This window comes from Geotrypetes seraphini, chromosome 4, assembly GCF_902459505.1.
Source record: "Geotrypetes seraphini chromosome 4, aGeoSer1.1, whole genome shotgun sequence".
NCBI lineage: Eukaryota > Metazoa > Chordata > Amphibia > Gymnophiona > Dermophiidae > Geotrypetes > Geotrypetes seraphini.
The window spans coordinates 289,693,469-289,719,991 of record NC_047087.1 but is presented as its reverse complement, the minus strand read 5'-3'; the positions used below and the strand labels follow the sequence as shown (position 1 = coordinate 289,719,991).

The 26,523-nt window shown below is 42.3% G+C and overlaps 1 protein-coding gene across 1 annotated transcript in view; it reads left to right on the top strand.

Annotated features, from left to right (window-relative positions):
- Nucleotides 1–26,523, top strand: part of LOC117359760 (solute carrier family 2, facilitated glucose transporter member 5-like) — a 196,937-nt gene that overhangs the window by 34,344 nt on the left and 136,070 nt on the right. The window contains exon 3 of the mRNA XM_033942979.1: nucleotides 23,834–23,932. Coding sequence (XP_033798870.1) covers nucleotides 23,834–23,932 — 99 coding nt within the window. The remainder of the gene's footprint in view (nucleotides 1–23,833; nucleotides 23,933–26,523) is intronic.

The following is a 26,523-nucleotide window of genomic DNA, read 5'->3' as shown; positions in this document are numbered from 1 at the left end:
GGACGGCAGAGTCAGGGATTACAGTGATCATCCGCATGAATTATTTCCATGTTAACTTTTTAGTGCATCAATAGCTCTTTCTGAATTGACAAAAAAAAATCAGATCGGTGCAGATCCACATGGTCATACCGATCCTCTTAGTGCATCTAGGCCTAAGTTCCTTCTCCCTTGATGCATCATATGCCTGGAACAGGCTGCCTGAGTCAGTACGTCAAAGTCCATCCCTGGTAGTATTCATATCCAGACCCAAATCCCACCTTTTTGAGGTTGCTTTTAACTCCTAATCCCCACTCACTTGTAAAGTAACCATGCCTGAGAAACTCCTTAACCCCCCTTCTTGTTCTGTTTGATTAGAATTATTTGATTAGATTGTAAGCTCTACTGAGCAGGGTCTTTGATGTTTTAAGGTACAGCGCTGCGTACATTTAGCAGTGCTATAGAAATGCTAAATAGCAGTAGTAGTGAAGAGGTCATAGGAGACCAAACGGTTGATAATTTAGGTGTTTTTTTAGCCATTTAAATTCCTCAGACGAAGAAGTTGTTAGGAGATTGACCTGATTAGTCACCTTTGTTTTGCCTAAAGAGAATCTGTTCTAAGACCGTGTTTAAAGTTATTCATGGGTCACCAGTTTCACATTTCTGGAGACCTGTGTCGAGAGACAAGCTAGAGGAAGGAAGTTTTTAGAGGTGAGCCTTGAAGCTGTGACCTTAGGAATTGTATTTTTCATTTGATTTCTATGTATACTTCAATATGCCTTTTTTTGAAACTTATCGAATTATGTATATTTCTGGTCTAAGTTCCGGGGTGAGATCCTTGAAGTTGTTTCAGTGAGCATTATAATTTTGTGGGTATGACGTCTCCCCATGTGAATTGCTTTCTTGTATATTACCTTTAGTTCCCTAACATGGAGGATTTTTTTCTTGGACCTACCTGATATTTGAGACAAAATGATATGGGAATTAATTAAGAACATAAGAATAGCCTTATTGGGTCAGACCAATGGTCCATCAAGCCCAGTAGCCCATTCTCACGGTGGTCAATCCAGGTCATGAGTACCTGGCCAAAACCCAAAGAGTAGCAAGATTCTAGAATCCCAGAGAGTAGCAACATTCCATGCTACCGATCCAGGGCAAGCAGAGGTTTCCCCCATGTCTTAATAACAGACTATAGACTTTCCCTCCAGGAATTTATCCAAACCTTTCTTAAAACCAGCTACGCTATCCGCTTTTTCCACAACCTCTGGCAACGTTCCAGAGCTTAACTATTCTCTGAGTGACAAAATATTTCCTCGTATTGGTTTTGAAAGTATTCGAGTGTCCCCTAGTCTTTGTAAATCTTGATGAAGTAAAAAAATCAATCCACTTGTACCCGTTCTACTCCGCTCAGTTTTATTTTGCATGTTCTCTTCTTCCTTTGAGGATATTTGACATTAATTTGTAAAATTGTAATTTTTTAAAAAAAGGAATGACCAAAAAATGGTGAGGGAGGCTGGGAGAAGACCACCACTAGCCCAAAGAATCCACCAACATCCGAAAACCCCCAGAAGCAAGAAAAATAGAAACATGACGGCAGATAAAGGCCAAATGGCCCATCTAGTCTGCCCATCCATTCTGTGCCAGCCTCTTCCAGGCACTGAAGATGTCCTCTGCAATGATAAAATGACAACTTTATGATTGGTTGTCTCAAACTGTGTGCCCCAAAGAGATTCCGGATGTGCCACGAGATTACTTCTATTGAAAACAATGGAAGTAAAACCCAGATGTCTCAATCTGTCCTGCTTTTTCTGGAGCCTTATGGTAACCCTGCACGAGATTCCAGAATTTTATTTTATTTTAATAAATTCCTTTCGTAAATATACACTAGAATAGACGACATGTACGTCGCATACGAGAGAGTCTGTTATGAGCATCTGTATGCCTAAAGATACAACCGCCCAAATGAGCATCATTCTTTGGATGTGATTGGTCCTTGGAAACTAATGACAAGCAATTTTATTTTTTATGCAGCAGTTATCCTCAATCAAGGTTTTGTTACCGTTTAGATCTTCTTATCTTTGCAAACTTGGGGGAGTCTGTGGTGCAGTGGTTAGAGCTACAGCCTTGGCACCCTGAGGTTGTGGGTTCAAATCCCACACTGCTCCTTGTGACTCTAGTACATTACATAGAACAGTTAGGGAATAATGCTTGAGTACCTGAATAATTTGTAATCCGCATAGAATTGTAGGATATGTGGAATATAAATTGAAAATAAGAGTAACATTTTCAGCTCAGAGAGAATTAAATCGAAAAAAAGAATGACTGCAGATGGTGGATGATGAAATGTGTGTTTGCTTGTCAACTATCGAACCATGCTTTGAGTTAATTTGCACTCAAAAACAAGCTCATCCATCACACTGATAAGCAATTCTACTCTATCTACTTTAGTTTCACTATACATAGCTTAAAGAACTTTAAATAAATAACTCTCATATTTAATTTTTTGTTGGTTTTGCAATTTTAGAATTTCAATTATAATGTGCAGCGAAAAACATTTGCTCTGTTTAGTGTGCCAGAGCTAGAAAGAAGGTGGAGAGACACCGTCTTAGCATTATTATGATTACTGCTTAAAAGTGGTTGATTAATTAGGAAAATGCTATTCATTTCGCATAAGGTGGGTGGGAGGGGCAGGAGAGCAGGATTCTAAGTGCAGTGGCTGTTCACACAAATTAATGAGCTTGTTGCAGGTTTCCGGGTCTCGCTGCGTCTTGTCAGGTAGAAACCGACGTTTCAGCCACCACGCTGTGGCTTTCTTCAGGGTATGCTCTGAAGTCTGCAGTTTGACTTTGTAAAGAGTGGGTTCACTGATTGTGGACAGGGAAGTCCACCAATAGGAATTTTGGCGGGAAAGTCCATGGAATGAAAAAGTCTCTGGTAGGTTTAAAGGGTGACCCGTCAAAAGCACGCCGGACACTGGCGCGCCGACAATCCCGTGCTGACATTTGCGTGCGGGACAAGTGCACGCCACCGTATGACTTCATTTTTCTGCTCTGAGAGGGGGTGTGGGGGGACACCCCCACTACACTTTCGCTCGGCTTCTGGGGGACTTGCAAGTCGCGTGCGACGGGCATTTCGCGCTCTGAGGGGGATTTAGCGCTCTCGTTGAGCGAGGTGCTCAATGCCGATGCGATCTTTCCCGCAACCCCCCTCACTTATATTTACATTGGCTTGCAGACTATTCCCCTCCCTTCATGCACGCACTTGTCGCTGTGCGCAAAGGGCGGGATTGTCGGCGTGCCAATGCCCTGCGCACTACTGACGGTGTACCGTTTAAACATGCTCTCCCCGCGGAGCTGGGAGAGAACAAATTGATGAACTTGTTTATAATGCAGAGAGAGGTTTTCGCCATGAACTGTTCAAACTGCCTCTACTCATCTGCTGCTTTAAATCCTCTGCACTGTGTTGGTTAAGAAAAGACACTCTGGGCTGATATTTTCCAGGATTTTTGCTGAGCCTTGTGTTAAGCCAGGTAGCGTTGATAATTCTCTTTTTTTATTGACTAACATTTCACTGTGAAGTTATTTTCAGTGCAGAATCCTGGTTGCTACACAGCCCCTCCTGGAATATTAGCGGGCTGTGAGAGCTTTCATTAGACCAAAAATGGTTCTTTAATATCTTTTGATTATTCCTATGTTGCTCTAATAAAAGGTTAGCAAAAGCTTCTTAGAACAAAGATTTTTTTTCTGAATTATGGACAAATGGGAGAAACTGGAACAGCAGCCAGTTCAACAACACATCCTTTTGAGTTAATTCAAGAGACCAAACAATCTATGCTTGGGGAGGGGGGGGAGGCAGTTATTTAGGAAAAACAGGGTATGGTGTGCTTGATTTAGAGCAGGGGTGTCAAAGTCCCTCCTCGAGGGCCGTAATCCAGTCGGGTTTTCAGAATTTCCCCAATGAATATGCATTGAAAGCAGTGCATGCACATAGATCTCATGCATATTCATTGGGGAAATCCTGAAAACCCGACTGGATTCCGGCCCTCGAGGACCGACTTTGACACCTGTGATTTAGAGGATGATTGTTTTAGAGTGGGCTTACAGGGGCACACTGACATGGTGACAGAATATGTCACCGCCCCTGCGGATAACTGCAGGAAACCATCCCATGTTTTACTATTGTTTTATTAGGTATGTATTTATTGTAATCCGCCTTGGATACAGGTGGACAAGAAATAATACATTAAAATTAAATTCTTTAGTGTCAATCTCAACCTCAGTCCTTCTACACCAGCATTCTTCAGTGCAAGGCTTGAGGATCAGTGGCTGGGCCCATTCATACTCTGATTCTTATTTGAGCCAAGTATAGGATAATGAAGCCATTGTGACATCACTGATGAGGCTGCTCCTAGGCATTGATGGAATGAGGCATTATGACATCACAATCTCAGCTCTGGAATGTTGCTACTCTTTGAGTTTCTGCCAGGTTGGGACCTGGGTCAGCCTCTGTTGGAAACAGGATTTTGGGCTTGATGGACCTTCGGTCTGTCCCAGTATGACAATGTTTGCTGAATGTCCAGCTCTTCTTTATTGTAAACCGCCTCAAACTACTTTGGTTTTGGTGGTATATAAACAATAAATTATTATTATTATTATGTTCTAACCATCCGGTGTCTCTCTCAACCTCAGTCCTTCTACACCAGCATTCTTCAATTCAAGGCTTGAGGGTCAGTGGCTCTGCCCATCCAAACTCTGATTCTTCTCTCTTTCCTTAAAGAATGATATGGGGATGGTTTCCTGCGGTTATCCACAGGGACGAGAATGGTGACAAATTCTGTCACCCTGTCCTTCTCTGACTAAGTTAGTAATTGTTTTTTTTTATCCTTTTTTTTTGACTGCAAGTCCCAATTTGGGAACTAAGGCCCTGATTTTTATAAAAGGTGTCTAGATCGTGGCGCTTATCTTAATTGTTTTTTAAGCAGTTTAATCGGTGCTGATAATTGAAAGTGAAATTAAAAAGTGATTAAATAAAAATTTAAAAAATTACCCCCCCCCTTTTATCAAGCCACGTTGCCGAGCCACAAGAGATAAATGCCGAGCCGCCCATTCTATTCCTATGGGCGGCTCGGCATTTAGCTCGCACTGCTTGGCAGCACAGCTTGATACCTTCCACCTCACACCTATGCACTGAGAATACCTACCAGCACCTACACAGAAGTAGGCATGGTTAGGGATGGAGTCTGGGTGTGGATTGAATTAAACACTGGTATATTAGATTAGAGCAGAAAATACAGGGGAAACAACAAGAGAGGAGCTGGAGCAGGGAGCTCACTTCTGCTATACCTCAGTCTTATCCCCTCCTATATACAGGCAGTCCCTGTGTTAAGAACATCTTAATTACTTCGGACTCGTACTTACGAATCGGGGTCTGCTTCTCTCTTCCTGTACCAACGTGCCCCTCTTTCTCCCATGTCCCAATGCACCCCTCATCATCCTTCCCTCCCTCTGTTCTGTGTCCCAAATTCGTGCCTCCCTCCCTCTCACAGGTGTTTACCTCCTCTGGCCAGCTCCCTCCTCCCATATGCACCACGACTGACCCAGAAGTCTTCCCTCTGATGTTAGAGGGAAGGCTTCTGGGTCAGCCAAGGGCTGCGTGTAGGAACCATGGCCATGGCTTTGTGAATAAAAGTGCAGCTGGGAGGAAGGAGCCAGTCAGAACAGTGCATACGAAGAGGATGGGGGGGGGGCAGGGGGAGCAGTCCGCCCTGGCAGTGGCAGTATTCACAATTTCCTGCTCTGCTAGCGTTGGGCCTTCCTTTCTGCTGGGTCCTGGCAGGAGAGAGGGGAGAGCTAGAAAAATGCTGCACCCAATTGGGGGGAGAGAGGGAGTGAGGGTGAATGACCAGAGAAGGGAGAGGAGAGGAAAGAGAGACACCAGACCATGGGAAAGGGAGGAAGGGAAAGAAAAGAAAGGAGATACCAGACCGAGAGGAGGAGACAGAGATGCTAGACCGGGGGAAGGAGGGTGGGAAAGGAAGGAGAGGAGATGCCAGATCATGAGGGGGGAGGGATAAATGGAAGGGAAGGAAAGGAGAGAGATGCCAGGGCATGGAGGAAGGGAAGGTGTGGAGGCACAGGGGGGAGTAGTGGAGGAGGAGAGAAAAGGCCTGGTGCTGGTGAAGAGGCATAGGGGAGCAGTGAAGAAGAAAGACCTAGCCTGGAGCACACGACTACGGAGGAAAAGAAAGGCATAGCTCAGGATCGGGATAAGTAAAGCCTCCTATCTTTTCTTTCTATCTAAACTACAGTAGTTTATTTTGAGGACTGTTTCTTTAATGTTTAATGTTATTATAGACTGTGTACTGTACAGGAGAACATAAATACACAGATTCTCACAAAATCCAAGTTACATACACATTCAACTTAAGAATGGTTAAACGGAACTCATTCTTAACCCATGCACTGCCTGTATACAGCACTCTGAGTTTGTGGGATTGATCCCAGCGCTGCTCCTTGTGACCTTGGTCAAGCCACTTAATCCTCCATTGCCCCTGGCACAAAATAAGTACCTGTATAAATGTAAACCTCTTTGAATGTGTAACCACAAAAAGGCAGTATACAAGTCCCATTCCCTTTCCCTATATTAACAAGCAGCAGATGGGGAGAAATAGGAGGGAAGGCTTAGAGCAGGTACAGCTCAACCTGCAGATTTCTTGATTTCCGGATATATCATGCAACTGTGAATGATGTAACAAAGATGGAGAGTAGAGAAAGGTGCTGGAGGGAGTGTGATAGAAGGTGTGGGGAGGTCATAGAAAATGAAAGATGATAGGCATTCTCCCAAACCCCGCTCATCAAGTGGAACCCCAGAAAGGCATTGTTTAAAACAGGCTAGGGAAAGTTCACCTCTAATGATGTTGTTCCTGTCGAAAAAGGGAGTGAATTATAAGCCTATAAATGTGTCAGCCAGAGGGCAGATTTCTGTCCTTTAATGGCTAAGCTCAAATCACAGAAGAAAAGGAACTCTTCTGATCCTAGCAGACGAAGATAAGGATCCAGAAGAAATTTTGATCTGGGAGGACTTGAGTCCTAGAGGGAGACAGAGAGAGAGAGATTGTCAAAGTCAGCTCTGTCTCCAGCTTCAAGATATTTGAGATTTTTCCCACTGTCTTTGGAAGTAGGGAAACGGGACAGTGACTTTCTGTTTTATTTACTGAACTCTTTATTTTCTGCTCTACTATTTAATTAAATTTGTTATGGTTCAGTACAAAAATCTGACTAAACAATGCAGTTTAAGAAGGCTCTGTCCTATCAGAGTGGTGGATCTAGTGAACACAGAAAGCTATATTCCCAGAATTATGTCTCCCACTCTTTCCTCATAATGTGAGCTATCTAGTGAAGGGACACATCAACCAGGGCTATAAAAAACAAGTAAATCTTTATTGAGATATTAAAATAACAGTCTCTGATATGTATTCATTGCATGTTGTGAACCCGACACAGTCCGTGTTTCGGCTAAAAAAACTACTTCAGGGGTATATCCAACATCCAGCAGGTGGCGCTCTCGTAACATCAAAAACCAGCTTAAACACTAAGACCAATACAATAGGGGAAATCACTTTAAAAAGCTGACCAACAGTATAAACTGATGGAGTTATTCAGTACAACCTGAAAACAACACAACAAAGTACAGTAGAAGTTAAGATAAATGCTAAGGAGATACCAATGTATCTTCTAACCCTCTAAAGCTGCTGGATTCCTGATTTAGTTCCCACTGAGGGCCACCCCATCATGAGATTTACTACTACTACTACTATTAATTATTTCTATAGCGCTACTTGACGCACGCAGCGCTGCACGGAGTCATAAAGAGTTAAAAAACAGTCCCTGCTCGAAAGAGCTTACATCTAAACAGGCAAGACAGACAAACAGGATATCATGGATATAGTTAAGGGGAATGGTTAATCAGCTGGCTGGCTTGGAAGGCAGAGAGGAGTACAGGACAATCAAGCCATTGTGACATCACTGATGAGATTGGCTCTATTGGTGGAATGAGGCATTATGACATCACAAGCTCAGCTCTGCTTCCCAAAGACAAATAGGATGTCATGGATATAGTTAAGGGGAATGGTTAATCAGCTGGCTGGGTTGGAGGGCAGAGGAGTAGAGTTAAAGATTGAAAGCTATATCAAAAAAGTGGGTTTTCAGTCTGCTTTTCAACAAGGGAAGGAGCTTGACGGACAAACTCGGGTAATTTATTCCAGATTTAGCTCAATGGATCTTAAAAAAGTTGGGAATGTATGGATAAAATTTTAATCTTTTTTTATTATTTAATATTTTGTACTTAAGTACTGATCCTCCTTATGGAAAAGGTAAACCTTGATCTGACTTGTTTATGGAATCCTGTGATTAGATGGTGGTATGCCCCAGGATCTCCCTTGAGTGAGAGTCCATGTGGTTGAGTCCATTGTGTGTTACTGGACAGAGAAACAGATCCAAAGCTTTCTCTCCTTTGAGAGGGAAAGATCTGGAGGGAGCTTGCAGTATGCAGAGAGAAAAAGTTCACATGGAAAAGGCCAGAATTAACTGTCTCCCTGGTACTTAGGACTACCAGCTCCCAAGAAGAGAAGTATGAACTCCAGCTTCAACAGATTACAGATCTGAAGGAAGTGCCTCAAGTTGGTGAGTAAGAATATAAGAATAGCCTTACTGGGTCAGACCAATGGTCCATCAAGCCCAGTAGCCCATTCTCACGGTGGCCAATCCAGGTCCCTAGTACCTTGTCAAAATCAAAGGAGTAGCAACATTCCATGCTACCAATACAGTGGCTTCTCCCATGTCTTTCTCAAGAACAGACTATGGACTTTTCCTCCAGGAACTTGTCCAAACCTTTCTTAAAACCAGCTATGCTATCCGTACTCACCACAACCTCTGGCAACACGTTCCAGAGCTTAACTATTCTCTGAGTAAAAAAAAAAAAAAAATTCCTCCTATTGGTTTTAAAAGTATTTCCCTGTAACTTCATCGAGTATCCTTAGTCTGTGTAATTTTTGACGGAGTGAAAAATCGATCCACTTGTACGTGTTCTACTCAACTCAGGATGCTGTAGACTTCTGAGTAGAGTACAACGGGAATGGGTACAAGTAAAGTCTCAGGAATGAACATGATTCTGATAATAACCTCCTTGGGGAAAAAGGAAGGATTGGTTTATTTGCGAAAAGCAACCAAAGAAAGGAACTAACTGCACATTGGTCCCACAACATTTCTCCAGGTACCAGTAATACACTTTAAAATGGAGGCAGCAGCGGCTTAAAAGTAAGAGAAGCGATTTTTCATGCTTGCTACATTGGTGCAAAGTCCATGTGTGCTTTTTCTAGCTCAGTTCTTCACTCATTTTAAAAGGGAAAGTACATCTATATATTCACCTTTAAAATGGTCATGCACGTCAAACACTTGGCCTGCCCAAAACGTGCCTCCAGCTAAATGTACATCCAGAGCTGCTGAGGAGAATCAGCTTTTAAGCAGTAGATTTATGCCTTATATCCCACCCCACCTCCTCTACTTTCGTGTTTAAAACATTTTATTCTAATTTCCAAAGGTAAATACAAAACCATACCAAATAAGATAATCAAACACAATAACCCAGACACAAATGCCCCCAAATTCCTCTCAAGAATCATTTAACACATAATGATCTAACTTCCACTTGTTTACCCATGTCTTCTTAAATAGGTAGATCTAGGGTTACCAGATGTTCAGATTTACCCGGATATACCCTCTTTTTAGAGCACAGGTGTCCGAATGGCTTTTTAAAACCCGGCACTTTGTCCCGGTTTTGAAAAGTGTTGCGATTGGGCCGCGTCTGGAGGGCATCTTCGCATGTGCAGATGTGACGCAGTGACGTAATACACACGCAGCCATGCGTGTGATATCATCGTTTCACATCTGTGTGGGGCCGGGGTTGGGGAGTGGAACGAACTGGAGCCGGGGCTGGAATGGGCGGGGCTGTGAGTGGAACAGGGAGGTGTGGTGTATCCTTTTTCCAGACCAAAAATCTGGTAACCCTAGGCAAACCCAATGCCACCACTAATTGACAAGCATATCATAATTGTTGAACTAGGGCTCCCACGGCTCCAACTGTGTATAAATTCAACATTGCAAACACTGGACATCTAAAGCAGATGCCATCTGTCTCCCTTGTCTTCCATATTGGGCAGGACTGCATTCTGTTCTTGCATGGAAGACTTGGCAGGTCTGTACACCTGTTGCCAGACAATTAATTATTAACCAAGAGGAGGTCAAAATTTAGGGGTATGTGGGGGCAGGAAGCAGGACAGGCAGGGCTGGAAATGAACTCTGTGTATGTGTGTGGGGGGAGGGGGTAGCACGCTGCAGCTTTGGAGGAAGTGAACCCTGTGATCTCCCCAACCAATTACAGCTCTTTCCTCCACCAATTACCTCAATGCTCTCCTCCTGACCACCCCAAAGGTCTTGCCCCCTCACTCAGGTCCATATTCTTTGTCCTTCTAGTCCCTCACCCCATGTTCTTTCTGACTCCTGTCACCACCATGCATTTCCCCCCACTGTTGTCACTTACCCAAGTGTTCTACTTCTAGTCAAACACCCCATGCAATGTCTCCCTCCTCGGTCTGTCAACTGCACAGTAGACAGTGTAGTCGCAGAGAGAATCTTAAAAGTAGCACTAGAAGTTTTAGCAGGATCAGAGATGTGTGCAGCTCTTAAGCACTGCATGCAATAGGAGCATGCCAGTATCATTTGGGGAGGGGGGGGGGGGGAAGCCAATGCAATGTTCCAAAACACATCAGATTGCAGAAATGAAAGAATATACAACATACGCCACAGCATTCTTTTGTTTACATTTCCATGGCAACTTTAAGAGTGCTTTATGACTCCATTATCTGCGTGCGTATGTCTTGCAGGTCCTATTAGGTTGGGCAGATATGAAGAGGGGACTGGGGGGTGTAGAGGGGAGCGAGTACGGCAGTGTGTAGAAGGACTGGAGATGTATTATTTAGCAAAAGATGTGTGTTATAGACGAGTGGTTGAGATATTAGGACGCAGGGTGGATTTGATTGAAATTTAATCAATTTCAATCACGATTTCAATCACTAGTCAGACAGACTCAATTTAAATCATGGTTTCTACAGACTCATTCTTGCTCATATAATCTTAATATTTGCAACCAGAGGTCATCAGAATAGGCCAGTTCTTGATATACTGCTCAAAAACAGTCTACTACAGAATTCTGTCTAACATGTTGTGGGAGCATTAGTTTGGTTCTACCCATTCTTTTCAAAGCTGCTGATGCCAAATGTTTGTTATGTAAGTATTTAGCAATTTTAGGCCCCCTTTTATCAAGCTGTGTTAGGGTTGTTGTTTTTTTTTTTTAAATCACAGGCTGTGGTGGTAAAAGCTTCGATGCTCATAGAATTCCTATGAGCGTCAGAGTTTTTACCTCAGTGACCCATGATTAAAAAAACCCTAACGCAGCTTGATAAAGACATTAGTCTTTATTTCTGGGACACTGAAGTCTTTGGCAAGAAGGTGCAGAAAATGATCATTGCAACCATATGTATTAGTTTTTATTTCTCTTCATGCTCTTCTAAATTTCTTCTAATCTTGGATACATTTGCAGCATTGTCTGTGACTAAACTGCGTACTAGACATTTGAATTATTGTTCATATTTTATTATACTGTAGCTTTTGCAGCTACTTCCTGTAAGCATTCTGCTGTATGTGCATTTCCTGAGGTATCAGTTGTTTCAGCAAGAAATACATTCCCTTCTTCTGTTGTTATACAAGCACACACAACAAGATCATTGTGGATATTACTCCACCCATCAAGACTTGCCAAAAAATTTAAACATTGCATGAATATACAGCCTCATGCTATATAATTAAAAACTAATCCTTATTTCACGATGGACAATAATGTATCTTAAATAGAAAACTATCTCTAGATAGATTTTTCCTCAAAAAAGCATTTTTTTTTAAATCCAATTTAAATGTTAAAAAAATCTGAATTATATTAAGAAAAAAAACAAATTTTTAATTATTTTTAAAATCATTGATTTTTATCCACCCAGTTGGAAGGAAAGTGATAGGAAATCCCACACACTCATTCACATTGACACTTTGCCTTTATTATCACTTCCACAACCCCACATACTCTCCTTTTTCTCTTCCACACTACTACTACTACCACTACTTATCATAGCACTGTTAGACGTATGTAGTGCTGTACATTAAAATATTCAAGAGACAGTTCCTACTCAGTGGAGCTTACAATCTAATCAAACAGACAAACAGGAACCATTAGAAGGGCATCATTAAGACGCCATCGAAAGACTCTCTGGTCTGGCTCTGCAAGGGCAAAATCTAGGGTCAGGGGGCATGATCGGACTAGGAGCAGGGCAAGATCTCAGTGGCCTCCAATTTACCCAGGATGGAAGGGTCTCCAAACCAATAGTCTGTGAAAATGTTTTGTGAACTGCAGAGTAATAGGTATAGTCCTAGGGCTGAAGATGTAACTCCCACCATCAGTCCACCAAATTCCACCACCTCAGGAACTTCACAAAGATCCCTCTAGTAGGGTTTTCTTAAGTGGTATGGGTGACCGAGTTATTCTGTGCTGGATGAAGTGTTAAATTGAAATCCCCTCTTTCAAGAGCAGGGAACCCTCCGCATGCTGGACGAGGAGTTGTGTGAGATATAAAAAAAACCCAAGAAGAGGAGAGCAGAAATGACTACAGGGTGAAATTGAAAGAAGCCAAGAGAGAGAGATACGTCTGGAGAAAGCACAGGTGGAAGAACAAATGGCTAAAAATGTACAGAAGGGAGACAAAAATTTTTTCAGATATATTAGTGAAAGGAGGAAGATGAAAAATGGAATTGCTAGGCTAAAAGATGCTGGGAACCAATATGTGGAGAGTGATGAGGAGAAAGCAAATGTGCTAAACAAATACTTCTGTTCTGTGTTCACAGAAGAAAATCCTGGAGAAGGACCGAGATTGTCTGGCAAAGTTACACGAGAAAATGGAGTAGATTCTGCGCCGTTCACGGAGGAGGGTGTTTATGAGCAACTTGAAAAACTAAAGGTGGACAAGGCGATGGGACCAGACGGGATCCATCCCAGGATACTAAGGTAGCTCAGAGAGGTTCTGGCAAGTCCTATTAAAGACTTGTTCAACAAATCTCTGGAGACAGGAGTGATTCCTGGGGATTGGAGGAGAGCGGATGTGGTCCCTATTCATAAAAGTGGTCACAGGGATGAAGCAGGAAACTACAGGCCAGTGAGCCTCACTTCAGTTGTTGGAAAAATAATGGAAGTGTTGCTGAAAGAAAGGATAGTGTACTTCCTTGAATCTAATGGGTTACAGGATCCGAGGCAACATGGCTTTACAAAAGGTAAATCGTGCCAAACGAACCTGATTGAATTTTTTGATTGGGTGACCAGAGAGCTGGATCAAGGACATATGCTAGATGTAATTTACTTGGATTTCAGCAAAGCCTTTGATACAGTTCCTCATAGGAGGCTGTTGAGCAAACTTGAAGGGCTGAAGTTAGGACCCAAAGTGGTGAACTGGGTCAGAAACTGGCTGTTGGACAGATGCCAGAGGGTGGTGGTTAATGGAAGTGGCTCAAAGGAAGGAAAGGTGAGTAGTGGAGTCCCTCAAGGTTCGGTGCTGGGGCCAATCCTGTTCAATATGTTTGTGAGTGACATTGCTGAAGGGTTAGAAGGAAAAGTGTGCCTTTTTGCAGATGATACCAAGACTTGTAACAGAGTAGACACCGAAGAGGGAGTGGAAAATATGAAAAAGGATCTGCAAAAGTTAGAGGAATGGCAACTAAAATTCAATGCAAAGAAATGCAGAGTAATGCATTTGGGGATTAATAATAAGAAGGAACCGTATATGCTGGGAGGAGAGAAGCTGATATGCATGAACGAGGAGAGGGACCTTGGGGTGATAGTGTCCGAAGATTTAAAGGCAAAAAAACAGTGTGATAAGGCAGTGGCTGCTGCCAGAAGGATGCTGGGCTGTATAAAGAGAGGCGTAGTCAGTAGAAGGAAGAAGGTGTTGATACCCCTGTACAGGTCATTGGTAAGGCCCCACTTGGAGTATTGTGTTCAGTTTTGGAGACCGTATCTGGCGAAAGACGTAAGAAGACTTGAGGCGGTCCAGAGGAGGGCGACGAAAATGATAGGAGGCTTGCGCCAGAAGACGTATGAGGAGAGACTGGAAGTCCTGAATATGTATACCCTAGAGGAAAGGAGAGACAGGGGAGATATAATTCAGATGTTCAAATACTTGAAGGGTATTAACGTAGAACAAAATCTTTTCCAGAGAAAGGAAAATGGTAACACCAGAGGACATAATTTGAGGTTGAGGGATAGTAGATTCAGGGGCAATGTTAGGAAATTCTACTTTACGGAGAGGGTAGTGGATGCCTGGAATGCGCTCCCCGAGAGAGGTGGTGGAGAGTAAAACTGTGACTGAGTTCAAAGAAGCGTGGGATGAACATAGAGGATTTAGAATCAGAAAATAATATTAAATATTGAACTAAGGCCAGTACTGTGCAGACTTGCACGGTCTGTGTCTGTATATGGCCGTTTGGTGGAGGATGGGCTGGGGAGGGCTTCAATGGCTGGGAGAGTGTAGATGGGCTGGAGTAAGTCTTAAGAGAGATTTCGGCAGTTGGAGCCCAAGCTCAATACCGGGTAAAGCTTTGGATTCTTGCCCAGAAATAGCTAAGAAGAAAAAATAAAAAAATTTAAATTGAATCAGGTTGGGCAGACTGGATGGACCATCGGGTCTTTATCTGCCATCATCTACTATGTTATGTTACTATGTTAGATGCTCAAATAATTTAATGTGATCCTCGTTGGGAAAATAGACATTCACAATCGTGAGTGTCTGGGTGCCTATCATCACCTTGAGTAAAAGATATCTGCCTTCTCTGCCCCGTACTAACCTCTTTGACTGCCGTGGAAAATCTCGCAACAAGGCTACTAGGTCTTTATGTTCTGTTGATTAGATGCAAAGTTATGTAAGGGAAGTTGTTATGACTACAATAGTGCTCATGAAGTGGCAGCAAATGGGTTTCCTGCATGAAGGCTACATGAATGCATATTCTCAATAAATCTCAGAATAAGAGATGGCACTTGAGCGGGGAGTTCAAGCCTTTTTATATTAAGAGACAAGCATTTTAAAATAGTCATTAAAATTTGAAGATAACAAAATCTCAAGCTCCTCCCTCCCGAAGACTCCATGGTGAAACCCACCAACAGAAAACATATTACTATCAAGAGGAGGACCTTTAAAATACCCTATCCTACCCTCATCCACCTACCAAACCCAATTGCCATATTAATTCTGCTGGCTGTCTCTGGATCCTTCCGAGATCGTGCCAGTATAGGTCTGGCATCTCTTTTTTTTTTTTTTTTGCATATGCAGCAGCAAGATCCAAGAAAAGGAGCAGAGTATGCCTGGTCTTCAAAACCCTTCTTTTTTTTTTTCCAATTCTTTATTCATTTTCATATCTCATAACAAGTATACAATAATCATTCAATATTCATACAATTCACTTGTTTACTTCATATAATATTAAATCTTATATTATCCCCCCTCCCCCCTTCCCTTCCACACATATCAACATTTTATTTGAATCTCACACATTATACCCTCCCAATCCCATATCATATTATTCTTCTATATAAAAAAAAAGTGTCTAATCATTCGAATATTCAATCAATGGCCCCCAAATTTTTTTAAATTTGTTATAATTTCCTTTTTTATTGGTAGCAATTAAAATATGTGCAAACAGTCTAAAGAAAGGTCACATAAATATGGCGGATAATAATTTCAAATCATGGACTCGACACAGCCCATGTTTCGGCTATAGTGCCTGCATCAGGAGTCCCAAATAATAAAAACAAACCACTTCAGCGTCACTCTATGTGAGGTTGCAGCTGTCATTCTGCATTTGGATTTCATTTATGCTTGGTTTTATCTTTTAGTGGAATTTGGATTTCATTAGTGTGTTTACCTCACACTGTTGGTGACCTGAAGAGTGAAAGAGTGGCTGCTGGGAAGGAGAAGCATTAGATCCCACAGGGGGGATAGAACCCTGGACAGCTGTGCAGGCCACCTAGAAGGTCTCCATATGCCGCCATTGGCTCGCAGGCCTTGCAATGAATACCACTGGTCTAAGCAGTCTTTTGTGGCAGCTGCTTCACAGACTCCTCAGCCCCTCTCCCTTACACTACTTGCAGTGGCAGCTCCACAGGTTACCTTTAGGGTTATCATATGGCTCCAGAAAAAGGAGGATGGATTGAAACATCCGGGATGTATTTCCATGTCTCAATCTGTCTTCCTTCCTTCCTTTGCTTGCTTTCAATGTAAGTAAAATCTGGATGTTTCAATCCATCCTCCTTTTTCTGGAGCCATATGGTAACCCTACCTTGGACCCTGATCCTGTCCTAACTTTGGTGGGAGGTCCGAACACTCTTGTGCACCCTCTTCCCTCTATGGTTCATTTACTGCACCAGCTCATCAACAGTATAGCAGCAGGAAAGGTTTACATTTTTGCAAACAACACTAAAACTTGCAGGGCAGTGGAGGCAACTGAAGGATTAGACAAAAGTATGTAGTCATGCATGCACGGTGCATGGATCCAAAGGCACAGTAAGCAAACAGAGACGAGGTATTGATATATGTCACGCAGACCTCTGATCTCAAGAAAATAAGGCAATGTGATAAGGGAATGGCCAAAACAAAAATAATGCTACACTACATAGGAAAAAGTATAACCGGTCCTAAGGATCCCACAGCCAATCGGAAAATGCATGGGAGGAGAAGGATGTAGCATAGGGTGGATTAGTCTCTAACAATAAATGCTACCTTTAGATTTTAACTTGGCTACACTGAAATTCTGGTGCTAGTCTATGTTTTAGAAAAGACGGGAGAAAGGCAAGGCAACATGACTTGAGTCTATGGGAATAAAAACCCATTTTCTGCTACAAGCTGCAGTGCAGACACGGTTATTATCCGAAAACGTATCCTCCCTTTTCGGTCTCTCCTGAAGTTGAGTGGTGGTCATTTCTCGCACTAAATGATAATGTATTTTGAAATTGTAAACCACCCTGTCATGTTGACAAGTAGGGCAGTATATTAAATAAAATTAACCATAAAGCATATGCCATACACTGTTTTATCTGCTTGCTTCATCCTTTAGTACAATAGTAGGCTGAAAGTCTACTGAAGATCAACAGTCGCCCTGTATTTCACATTAGAGCCCACCTCTCATTCCTCATTGGATGGTTCTCCGAGGCCAGTTGTCAGTCAGAAAGTTTTAAGACCTACCCGCTCACCTACCAGACATTTGTCCTAATTATACATGCATAAGACTGCTAGAGGCAGGGAATGGAAAAGAAAACAATTTGCTTACTTAAATCCTGCTGTTGCTGCTTTTTCTGCTTCTTCTTTGTTTTCAGGTGCTCAGTTACATACATTATAAATGGATGAGAAAGAGACTCTTCTTTCTAACAGGAAACAGGCTGGGGTGAGTCATTTGCTCTATCTCTTATGGACAACAGAGTCACTAAATACATTTAAAGTGACCTGATTGTACTGTTGTTCACTTTGAATATTGTCTTTCACATTATTGCTTATTGTACGTGGGTATATTACTTGGGTATATTAGGGTATATTATTATTGCTTATTGTACGTGGGTATATTACGTGGGTATATTAGGTGGGTATATTACGTGGGTATATTAGGGTATATTATTATTGCTTATTGTACGTGGATATATTAGGTGGGTATATTAGGTAGGTATATTACGTGGGTATATTAGGTGGGTATATTAGGTGGGTATATTAGGGTATATTATTGCTTATTGTACGTGGGTATATTAGGTGGGTATATTACGTGGGTATATTAGGGTATATTATTATTGCTTATTGTACGTGGGTATATTAGGTGGGATACTAAAGGGCCCAGAAAAACACTCCTTGATTTTAAATGGTTACAAAACCAAAATTATTGGAATATTCTTTCACCTTTGAGGCTACAGTTTCATCAACTCATAGTTTCATATGGTTTTACATGCACTCGATGTGCGTCCCACTAGTTACTCGGCAAACATCGATGCGATAATCGAACTCAGACCAGACTCTCCGAAGCATATCCGGCGTGATCGCGTTTATAGCTTCAGTGATGCGTTCCTGCAGATCATCCATAGTTGCGGGTAGTGGAGGTGCATACACTGTCTTTCACGTACCCCCAAAGGAAAAAGTCACAAACAGTAATGTCCGGTGATCTCGGGGGCCACTTGAGGAACACCTAGTCATTTTGTCGCATTGCATGGTCTGAAGGTTGTAACTTTTGCACCAATTGCAGCTTATAAGGGCAAAAGTGCAAGCGATTGTATAAGATCTTGCTAACCGTGCTTTTTGGGATTTATATTTGCTGTCATCTTATTTATAAACATATTTCAATAAGTTTTGGTTTTGTAACCATTTAAAATCAAGGAGTGGTTTTGTGGGCACCCTGTATTTAAGGGAACTTCTATAATCTGGGTCCCCCCCATTGATGTGCCCGTTGCATATGTAAATGTCTACAGTACTAGCACTGACTTGGTTATGTTTGCACTTACCATCGTAAATTTATTTATTGGGATTTATTAACTGTCTTTTCATGAAGAGATCAACCAAAGTGGTTTACAATACATTGAATATTTATTCATTTTTCTATAATTGTTTTCACCAGGGAGCTCAGAACAGTTTACATGAGTTTATTCAGGTACTCGAGCATATTTTCCCTGCCAGTCCCGGTGGGCTCACAATCTATCTAATGTACCTGGGGTAATAGGGGGATTAGGTGACTTGCCCAGGGCCACAAGGAGCAGCGCGGGTTTGAACCCACGACCTCAGGGTGCTGAGGCTGTAGCTTTAACCACTGTGCCATATGCGCAGTATTTTCCCTATCTGTCCCAGCAGACTTACAATTTAACTGTGGTACCTTGGATCAAACTCACAACCTCAGGGTGCTGAGGCAGTAGCTTTAATCACTAGGCCACTCCTCCCTGAGCACTGTTCATCAAATATAGAGTGCACCTTTCATACAGGGTATTTGCTAGGAGGACATGCTCGTAGGCAGGCCGTGGGCACAACTGCTGCTTATGTGCATAACTTACAGAATATGTTTATTAAAAACTTTATATACACACAATAGCCAAAAAAGGATCTAAGCTAGTGGTCTCAAACTTGCGGCCCGGGGGCCACATGCGGCCCACCAGGTACTATTTTGAGGCCCTCGGTAATTTATCATAAACACAAAAGTAAAATAAAACCGTTTCTTGATCATATGTCTCGTTAGCTATAAATGACAATATTATTGTTAAGACTTAGCCAAAAGGAAAGAATTATAAACTATAAAGAGTTTTACCTCATGCAAAATTGTCATTTCTTTAATAAGACATTAACTATTTTGTTTCTGAGGCCCTTCAAGTACCTACAAATCCAAAATATGGCCCTGCAAAGAGTTTGAGTTTGAGACCACCGATCTAAGCGGTTTACACTGTATATTTCACAATTAGGAGAGGAACTCCATTCAAAAATAGCAAAGAAAAGAAAAGAATAAAAAGTTTTGTTTTTGGTTTTTTTCCTAAAATTTTAAAAAAATTCTATGACAATCAAAATATCAATAATTAAAATTAACTAATTAATACAAACTGAAATTTAAAAAAAAATAAAAATCAATAACTACATAAATACAGATTGCAGTCCCAAACTCGTTTCTTCAGTTTGAAAAAGCTAATTGAAAAAAATGTGCTTTTAGTTGTCTTTTAAAATTTGTATTCGATTCTTCCTTTCTCAATTCAATAGGCAAATTATTACATAACTGTGGAACTAAATTGAAAAGCGCACAATCTCTGCTTGAGGCAAGATATGGGGAACAACTACCCTATTATCATTCAGAGATCGTAATAAACGCCTTGGGGCATAAAATAACACCAAGTTAGAAAGATATGATGGTTGTAACTGAAATGATGCTCGATGTGCCAACATCAAGATCTTAAATTTGATCCTAAATTCCATTGGTAACCAATGGAATTTCAGATACAAAGGTGTCACATGATCACAAATACGCATGGCCTAATAATCGAATCGCAGCATAGTGTGAGATATGTGCCAGCGTGAATACCAGCTCTGTTGCTGGTGTGACGAAAGGTTAAATGTGCCAATGCCAGGTAATTCTAGGACAGAACCTGGAATTAAGGGTGCTATACAGACATTATGGCTTTGAAGTCTTAAACGAATTCCTTAGGTTGGTCTCTGCTGTCTTATGATTGTACTTCAAGACCTTACATAAAACCAGCTTGTTAGGGTCCTTGCGGAATGGATCGCAAAACATGGCAACTGGAATAAGATACATATCGCTAATTTTATTTTCTTTGAATGAAAATGAATCCAGAACAATTCAAATAGTTTTGAAAACCCCTTTATTCCGTGAATATAGCAGACATATTTTAATGGATGAGCCAACGTCACTTGCAGTAAGAACTACCGGGCAGAGCTCTGAGTTTCTGGCCCAGAAAGATCTAAGAAAAAGGACCATTTAAATTAAATTATTGATTTATAGAGCTTGAATGGTTGGGCAGACTGGATGGACCATTCGGGTCTTTATCTGTCATCATTTACTATGTTACTATGTCTTGAAGTAGCTTCTATAACAAGGGTTCTTATCCTTGGGTCTGTTGGCCCCTAGTGGATCCATAGATGGGGTTTTACGAGGGTCCATGAATCAGGTGAACAAAAGGAAAGGTCGCTATTCAGAACTGGTCAAGAAATCTCTATTGTTCAACAGATTTGTATTCTAGGAGCTGTATTTGACTCAGATTTGTCTTATAAACCCTACATAGGTGGTGTGATCAAGAATTAATTCTTTTAAGCTGTGCTCAGAGGCACTACCCCTAATATTTTTCTCTGTAAGTTTGCAGGTCTGGGACAGCAAACTTATGGTTACCAAATTTTCCGTAATAAAAATTCGGACCCATGGCCCCAGCCCCAGGCCAACACATTTCTGCCTGACTCCACCCTGTTCCACCCAAGCCCTGCCCTGTTCTGCCCTAGATCCTCCCTCAACCTGTTTGCTTGTCAGGAGTGCATCTGCGCATGCGCTAGTGTGATACGATGATGTCACACGCATGCGTATATGTGCATGACATCACCGCACTGCATTCGTGCATGCGCAGATGCCATCCCAATGCTGCTGCTAGTTGGAAGCTTTCAAAACCCAGACAAAGGGATGATGTGGGAAGGAGGGCAGAGATGTCAGGGAAGGTCGGGGATGTCGGGGAAGGTCCAGGATGTCAGGGGATGTCCGGGAAGGTCCAGAGATGTCAGGGGAAGGGGTGTAGGGCTCCATGGCTCAGCTGATCCTGGCAGAGGGAATCCCCATCAGCTGAGCTGCCAGGAATCCCCAAAACCAACTTAGCTGATGGGAATTCCTCTGCCGGGATTACCTGATGGGAAGCATATGGGGATTTTTTTTTGGGGGGGGGTTCGATCTTTGGGTGGTGGGAGGAGTTCGTGACCACTGGGGGAGTAAGGGGAGGTCATTCCTTAAATCCTCTAGTGGTCTTCTTGCCAATTTGGACACCTTTGTGGAACTTAGATGCAACTCAAACTGCTGGCGTCTATGTTCCCTCTAGGAAAGCTTTGATTATGGCTGGGGTACGTCCAGGTTGGGCACCGAGAAACCCACTCTCTAACACACTGTTCTTCAACCGGTGGTCCGCGGACCGGTGTCGGTCCTCAGGAAATTTCTGCCGGTCCGCGCAGGGTCGGCAAGATTAAGGTGACTATAGGTCCCGTTTTCAGACCTCCTGTCCCGTTGTCCCCACACATAGCTTCGGGACAACGGGACAGGCGATCATTTCCTGTCTCTACCTGTCATGCAAAAAAAAAAAAAAGCCTCCCTCCTTCCTTTCCCCGGGTCGGCTGCTATCTTACCGCCCTGCTGCTGCTGCTGCTGCTGCTAAAGCCAACAGGAAGTCTTCTTTCCGACGTCAATTCTGATGTCGGAGAGGACGTTCTGGGCCACCAATCACTGCCTGGCTGGCCCAGAACGTCCTCTCCGATGTCAGAATTGACGTTGGAAAGAAGACTTCGTGTCGGCTTTAGCTGTAGCAGCAGCAGGGCGGTAAGATAGCAGCCGACCCAGGGAAAGGAAGGAGGAAGGCTTTTTTTTTTTTTTTTTCGCAGCAGGGAGGGAAGGAGATAGGCAGGCAAGCAGGCTGGCTTTGGCCAGGGAGGGAGAGAGGTAGACAGGCAGGCAGGCTGGCTTCAGAGGTGGGGGTGGGACAAAGAGTGGAAGGCAGTGAGAGGTACATAGGAAGGAAGCACTGGGGGCACTAAAGACATGGGAAGGAGGCACTGGGGGCACTAAAGACATAGGAAGGGGCACTAAGGACATGGGAAGGAGGCACTGGGGGCACTAAAGACATGGGAAGGAAGCACTGAGGGCAATAAGGACATAGGAAGGAAAGAGGGAGGTAATAGAAAGGGACAATTCTTGGGCCTGAGTGCAGAAAGAAAGAAATGAAAGAAAGGATACACAGACAGAAGGAAACGCAACCAAAGACTCATGAAATCACCAGACAGCAAAGGTAGGAAAAATTATTTTATTTTCAATTTAGTGATCAAAACGTGTCAGTTTTGAGAATTTATATCTGCTGTCTATATTTTGCACTATATTTGTCTATTTTTCTATAGTTACTGAGGTGACCGAGCTCGCAGAGATGGGGTGGAAACGGGGTTTTTAAATTTTAGTCCTAGTAGTTTGCCGGTCCACAAAATAATTATTTTATTTCTGCCGGTCCACGGGTGTAAAAAGGTTGAAAAACATTGCTCTAACACATAGGGTGTAATTAAAAGGATGGAAATGATCTCATAAACCAGCTTGGTATTTGGTAAATGAACCTAAGTCAAGACTTATAAGGTTCCACATCTCAATCATTGATCCTTATAACCTCCTTCTTCCTATTCTAAATTTTTAGTGTTCATTTTTTATAAAACTATTTATTTAAAATATTCCTAAAAATTGGAAAAACTCATTTGTCTTCCAAACATAGATCAAGAAAATAAATTTAATCATTTATCTTCTATATCATGCTGTAGGCAACCACAGCCCAACGGGACCCATTTCGCCAAAAATCTATGTATTAGAGAGTGGGTTTCTCGGTGTATGGTTGGATTTTTCCATTTTTGATCCCACTTACCATCTAGTTGAAAAACAAGATATTGAGCACCCCCGATAATTTTGAAAAGTTGGCTCCTATGGGTTCTATTATTACTGCAAGATGTCCAAGTCATAGCCCACCCAGAACAGCTCCCCTCCCCTTAGTTCTAGGACACCTTACAAGATATCCAGAAAAATGGTTTTGAAAATCGGTATTTGGATATCCTTGCGATTTAGGACGTCCAAGTGCCGATTTATGCCATTTTTTTGGACATCTCTGTGTTTTGAAAATGTCCCTATTTGAAAATTACTGGGGTTGAACTTTGGCTTAAGAAGGCAGTAAATAAAACAGTATAAGATGACATAACTTCTAGAAAGGAATGTACGAGTAGTTTTATAAAGTGTTGATATTTCATCCTGAAGAAATATGAAAATATAAGAAATCAATTAATTTTCACAACCAAAGACAAAAAGAAAGAATTACAGTAACCAAAAGGCAAAGACAGCCAAGAAAGCATTTCAGATTCATTAAAGGAAAGTTGCATGAGGAGAGAGCTATGATTGGAACTACTTTTTCTTGGTTTTCACAGCATCTTACATTTCCCCTTCTGGCTGTTGCATTTCTTTCCTCCTTTGGATCGTCTATGCTCTATGGTTACAACCTGGCAGTGGTGAATTCACCAGACAAGGTAAATCTGTAATGTATCTTTTAAAAAAAAAATGCATACATAAAATAATTTTGAAAATACACATTTGTCCCTAGGTTCCTCTTTCCTTCACCTGGCCTCCTGTCAAAGTCAAAGTAAAGGTCAAAGTAAAGCATCAGATCAGTGTCAGTGCCACTTTGAGCATTGGCACAAAGTAGCAGACAGTAGGTATCTCTCTTGCTCAAAGAGATCCTTTTCCAACATTAGATGGGGTAGGTGGGTAGATTCTAGGGGTAGATTGGAAGCAGGACCATAGGGCTGGAGCCTCTCATCTGATCCACAGGAATTTGGGCCTTAGGGCAAGCAATATTTTCTCTGAATAAACCTGACAGGGGAAAGGAGAAAATGAGTACATGAGAGGGTAGGGGTGGAGGCAAGTAGTTATTAGGACACAGTAGGATCTTTAATCATCTAGAATGGAGTGAGGGGGAGGATTCTCATTCAGCCATACATAACCCTTTGTTGCTACTTGAGTAATGGGAAGGATTTTATTTTGGGAGGGGGCGGCTCCCAAGCCAGGATATTACTTAAGAACATAAGCATAGCCTTAATGGGTCAGACCAATGGTTTATCTATCTCAGTATTCCGTCTTCATGGTGGCCAATCTAGGTCACAATATCTAGCAACAACCCAAACAGCAGCAACATTCCATGCTACCGATCCCAGGGCAAGCAATGGCTTCCCCCATGTCTGTCTTAAAAGCAGACTATGGACTTTCCTCCAGGAACTTCTCCAGATCTTTTTTAAAACCAGCTACATTAACCGCTCTTACCACATCCTCTGGCAATGCGTTCCAGAGCTTGACTATTCTCCGAGTGAAAAAATATTTCCTCCTATTGGTTTTAAAAGTATTTTCCTGTAACTTCATTGAGTTTTCCCTACTCTTTGTAATTTTTGATGGAGTAAGAATTCAATCCACTTGTACCCATTCTACACCATTCAGAATTTTATAGTCTTCAATCATATCTCCCCTTTAGCCTTCTCTTTTCTAGTTCCGCTATATCTTTTTTAATTGAACACATTACTCAAGGTGAGGTCGCACCATGGAGCGATACAGAGGCATTATAACAGTCTTAGCCTTGTTTACAATCCTTTATAAATAATTCCTAGCATCTTGTTTGCTTTTTTTGCTGCCACCACACATTGGGTGTAAGATTTCAGGGTGTTGTTTACAATGACACCCAGATCTTTTTCTTGGGCGTTGACCCCTAAGGTGGACCCTAGCATCTGGCAACTATGATTTGGGTTATTCTTCCTGATGTGCATCACTTTGCATTAAGAACATAAGAACATAACAAGTTGCCTCCGCTGAGGCAGACCAGAGGTCCATCTTGCCCAGCGGTCCGCACCCAAGGCGGCCCATCAGGCCTAATTGCCTGAACAGTGCCCCTGTCTAATTTTTCTACTGCCTCTAATCCTCTAATCCTCTCCCTATAACTTACCTCTACTCCTATCCCTATAACTTACCTCTACTCCTATCTGTACCCCTCAATCCCTTTGTCCTCCAGGTACCTATCCAAACCTTCTTTGAAGCCCTGTAGCGTGCTCCTGCTTATCACACCCTCCGGTAGAGTGTTCCATGTATCCACCACCCTCTGAGTGAAAAAGAACTTCCTGGCGTTTGTTCTAAACCTTCCCCCTTTCAATTTCTCTGAGTGTCCCCTTGTACTGGTGGTTCCCCATAATTTAAAAAATCTGTCCCTGTCTACTCTTTCTATGCCCTTCATGATCTTGAAGGTTTCTATCCTGTCCCCTCTAAGTCTCCGCTTTTCCAGGGAGAAAAGCCCCAGCTTTTTCAGTCTGTCAGTATATGAGAGTTCCTCCATACCCTTAGTTGCTCTTCTCTGGACTCTCTCAAGTACCGCCATGTCCTTCTTGAGGTACGGCGACCAGTACTGGACGCAGTACTCCAGGTGCGGGCGCACCATTGCACGGTACAGTGGCAGGATGATGACTTCCTTCGTCCTGGACGTGATACCCTTCTTAATGATGCCCAACATTTTGTTTGCCTTCCTTGAGGCTGTGGTGCACTGCGCCGACGCCTTCAATGATGTGTCTACCATCACTCCCAGGTCTCTTTCAAAGTTACTCACCCCTAGCAGTGATCCCCCCATTTTGTAAGTAAACATCGGGTTCTTTTTCCCTACATGCATGACCTTGCATTTCCCTAAAGCTCATTTGCCACTTTTTGGCCCACTCTTCCAGCACTGTCAGGTCTTTTGGGAGATCTTTGCAGTCCTCCGTGCATTTGTCCATATTAAACTTAAACTACCATTTGGACGCCCAGTCTTTCAATTTCCTAAGGTCGGCCTGCAAATTTTCAGTCTGCAAGCATTTTAACAACTTTGAACAGTTTAGTGTCATCTGCAAATATAATTACTTCTCTCGTCATTCCAATTTCCAGATCATTTATAAATAAGTTAAATAGCACCAGTCCCAGAACAGATCCCTGTGGCACTCCACTTTTTACTCTCTTCCACTGAGAAAAATGGCCATTTAACCAACCTTCTGTTTTCTGTCTGATAACCAATTCTTAATCCACCACATTAGATAGATTGTTAGCCCACCAGAGC